At 44.2% G+C, this 3,971-nt stretch overlaps 1 protein-coding gene across 5 annotated transcripts in view; it reads left to right on the top strand.

The window, feature by feature from the left end:
- Window positions 1-3,757, top strand: part of LOC123081976 (uncharacterized) — a 5,017-nt gene extending 1,260 nt beyond the window's left edge. For 3 of the 5 annotated variants that reach the window (XM_044504449.1, XM_044504450.1, XM_044504448.1), the window contains 4 exons: window positions 347-398; window positions 490-2,256; window positions 2,347-2,791; window positions 2,884-3,757. In XM_044504449.1, coding sequence (XP_044360384.1) covers window positions 490-2,256; window positions 2,347-2,791; window positions 2,884-2,984 — 2,313 coding nt within the window. In that variant the 5' untranslated portion in view covers window positions 347-398 and the 3' untranslated portion in view covers window positions 2,985-3,757. The remainder of the gene's footprint in view (window positions 1-346; window positions 399-489; window positions 2,257-2,346; window positions 2,792-2,883) is intronic. The other 2 variants (XM_044504452.1, XM_044504451.1) reach the window with 1 other exon arrangement.
- The last annotated feature ends 214 nt before the right edge of the window (window positions 3,758-3,971 follow it).

Below are 3,971 nucleotides of genomic sequence, written 5' to 3'. Positions count from 1 at the left end.
TGATGACTCGATCACCGTCAGCGTTCCGGCAAGCATATATATGGGCTTGGTCCGTCGTTCGACAGTGATTTTCGATCACTGTCGGCGTTCCGGCAAGCCTATATATGGGCTTGGTCCGTCGTTCGACGGTGAATTTTTTTTATTTGCCATATATGTATGAGTTTGATGACTCGATCACCGTCGGCGTTCTGGCAAGCCTATATATGGGCTTGGTCTGTCGTTCGACGGTGATGTTACTGTTTTTTGGGGGATGAGGAATATTTTCAATCAGGCGCACCTGTTTCGTGTTTCTCATATTCCCTTTTTTATGCATCAAATTCAAATATTGAAATTCTTTTTATTGTAGATACTATCTCTCGTTGCAGACTGCGTACCTCGGGATCATCTCTTCCACCTTGGTATGATATTTAATCTTGCACTTTCATGTACTATTCTTAACTTCCTGTAATTTCATACGTATATCGACATGCATATTTTCCTTGCATATAGATGGAGGAAGCCACGACACCATCTTCGTCTGAATCATGTAGAATGCCTTTATCACAGTTGGCCAAAAAACACCTATTTGAACCTGATACTAGTGAGCTAGCCAATCCAGTGATTACGAAGTTAGGCGTACCACACGGCCATCCTGAGCTTGGACCATGTGGATGGACGGCAGGGCCATCTTTCTCAGCTCGTTGTTATCAACCTCCTGCACCTGGGCCCAGACTTGATGAAGCTTCAACCCTTGGGACACATATGATATCCAAAGGTTTAGGCTGGAAGAATCATGAGGTTGAATACGCTCCAATGCCTCTTGGGTATCTTGAATGGGGTACTAATGTCTTGAAGAAATATCATACCAATCTGAAGGGGAGTGAGGAAGGTGTGGATTATGTCTATGGAGCCATTTATTGCTCTTTAGGCGACTATTTTGTCTCCCCTTCTCCCAACACCAACACGTTTTTGTTCTTGTCTGGCGAGCGTACAGTCACACTTCTTGATATGCATCAGATTGCGGGGTTGCCCCTTGATGGTGAACCTTATGAAGAATATGTTCCCCTAGCTGATGAGTTGGATCCTTCGACTCTTTTGTACCCCAACTTCCTGCCTCGGCTCCTAGAAATTTGGACCAAGCTTGCTATGGGTGGCAAAGTAGGTTTCAAGGAATGGTGTGATTTCTTTCACAATAGTGGAGTAAACTCCTTTGCTACCAAGAGCTTAGAAGACCAGCGCGTGTACACCGCGGCTTTTCTTGCCATATGGCTTTGCCGCTACGTCGTTGTTGGTGGTGGGCCATATATTCGCCCTGGGGTATTAGTGATGGCGGCATGGATTTCCCTAGGACGACGCATCTCTTCGGGCCCACCTGCTCTTTGCTCCCTTTATTACTCACTTCGGCGGATTTGTACTCATCCGATTGGCCCCTCATTCATACATAGGATTTGGCCGGTTCACTACCTTGCTGGATGGATGGGCGTGTACCTCAAGAAACCCTATGGAAATAGAGCAAAAACGCCAAATTTCCTAAGCTCCAGAATTTTGGCGGTACAACCTAATATGGTGAACACCATGTTTAAGACGCCACATCATTTTACTCCTAAAGAGGCACATGCTTTCCTCGATGACTCTAAGAATATTGTTTGGAACCCCTATTCTCTCACTATGGAAGGTGTGTTCAAACCCAAGAGGGCTTTCTTAATTTCTATTCGTCGAGGCATGCTGCCGTGGAGGCATGGTACTATCACCGCCGATGTGTGTATAGCTGAACCATATCACCCAGATCGAGTGGAACGACCGTTTCGTCTTGACCAAGTTGTACCCTTTTCTCCTCTAGCGAGCCTGTATACTCAAGACGAAATTGGAATTGCCTATGCTTTTTGGTCACACCTATTATCCTTGGCCCCTGAAGAATTCCACTATTTTCCTGACGATGATCGAGTTGGGAACTCCTCTGTAGCATGGGCTAATTGGTGGAAAAAATTTCTAAAGCCTTTCGCCGACATTCTGGACCAACTTTGCAATGGCAACATGACTAGGAAGACCCCTTATGATGTAAGGATAAAAAATAAGCGTGCACTACAACACAATATCAGGCCTCGCCCATTGTCTGATAAAGATTTTATGGTGGTGAGGAGAGTATCTATGAAGCACCGTGACCAACATGTTCAGTCCCTTGAGAAGGCAGAAACGCCTATTACAGATCAATGGAGACTGGTCCTCTACAATTATTTAAATGATGTTGTTGCTGCTCAACCGGTGAAGTCTAAAGAGGTTAGCTCAAACACATGTGTGTCCATATTCCATTATGTCTCACGTACTATTTAGTACTAACTTGAGTTATCTTTTTGGGTTTTTTTGCAGCTACGGCGAGGTAATGTACTGAAACAGAATGCCATAGCTGGGTCCTCCTCCGCTCATCCACTATCAGTGGATAATGATATCTCAGACACTACGCCATCCGCTAGCGAAAAGAGACGCAGACAATCTACACCGTCTCATGTGGAACAGGAAGCAAGGCTGCCTTTGATGCGTACACTTGATTTGGCCCAAGCATCCAATTTTTCTGAACCAATAACATTGGATGGTCCGTCCTTAGATGTTGAATTCAGTAACTTTGTTAGTGGTGAAGATTTTAGCCATGTTCTCACAGGAGAAAAGGACCATGGCCTTGGTGACCTCTTCGATTTATCCGTCGAGGATTGTACCTTTGGCGAGTGTGGCACAAGTCGTCTACCCTCCAGCCCTGGTGTGGCTGAAACTGTGCTCCCTACCCCTAGTGCTCTTGATTTCTTGTCAACTTTACCTGGTAGTTTATTTACTTATGCATTTATTTAATTTGCCGTATCTATGAACCATCATTATCATCAAATTTTCACGACTCTTCACTTATTTTTTTAGGTTGCGAACAAGAAAGTTACCATTCACAAGACCCTGTAATGATGGTTGTATCAGGGAAGGCGCACAGATGGACTGCAGCTTTGTCAAAGACACATTTATAGATGCCACAGATACTATGGTGAAACGAGCCCTCGAAGGACTGAACGACTCTACCCTTGGTGATCCCAAGCGACGCATCATGCTTGAGAGCGTTTCTCAGACGCTGCCCACGCAAGTACCTGAGGTAGCTAAGGTGCATGCCATGTTGGTCGGGCTTATTGACCTTTCCAAGAAATTGCAGGTTGGCCAGACTGAGCTCACAAAGGGATCCGAGCGAGATGAACATGCTGCTGCTGAAGTCGAGCTTAAAATTAAGTCCGATCATGAAGTTTCCAAGGCTGCGATTGGGGACTTATCTAACCTAGACAAGAAGTGTGCTAAAATGGAGGTGCAGGAAGCGGCGCTTAAGGTGCAGCTTGAGGAGGCTACCGCCAGTTTGCAGAAGCTTAAACTAGAGAGGGAACAGTGCCGACAAGCACATAATGCTCATCAATCTGAACTGAAGGACTTGGTGAAGAGTCTACAGGACACCAACGCCGGCAAGCGTACAAGGCTTGCTGAATTTGAACAAAAGACGGCAAAATTAAAGATTGAAGCAAGTCAGTTGTTGAACAGCCTGCAGAACTGGCGAGCTCCTTGAGAAGGCCTAGACTTCGCTTAGTTTTTTTTATTTAGCCGTTTCAATTTATCATTTCCCTTTGAATCATTTTAGGCTCAGTACTCAGTTTCACTTCAAATGTAGCAGTAATTTGTTTATTCACCTGGGAACTCCGAATTTTATGCATGATGTGCTAGTACGCCAGCTTTGATGTTGAAACATCCTTATTTATTTACACTATCGTTGTGTATGGCCTGAAGCCTTATTTTTTATTCTATTTTTTTTATATAAATGCATGTACGTACCATTTTTGTACGACGTTTAAGCTTATGATGAAATCTGGAGCCTGCTTGATGTTTATATATTTTTTATTACCCTCTTTTTTTACGTCACAGTTTATACTCGTAAGTCATTGGAGTTTTTTTTTGTGCCCCAGTTTATACTCGTAAGG

Source organism: Triticum aestivum, chromosome 4A (assembly GCF_018294505.1).
Source record: "Triticum aestivum cultivar Chinese Spring chromosome 4A, IWGSC CS RefSeq v2.1, whole genome shotgun sequence".
In the NCBI taxonomy this organism is placed as follows: domain Eukaryota; kingdom Viridiplantae; phylum Streptophyta; class Magnoliopsida; order Poales; family Poaceae; genus Triticum; species Triticum aestivum.
Note: the sequence above shows the minus strand (reverse complement) of the source record. Positions and strands in the feature narration are given on the sequence as shown.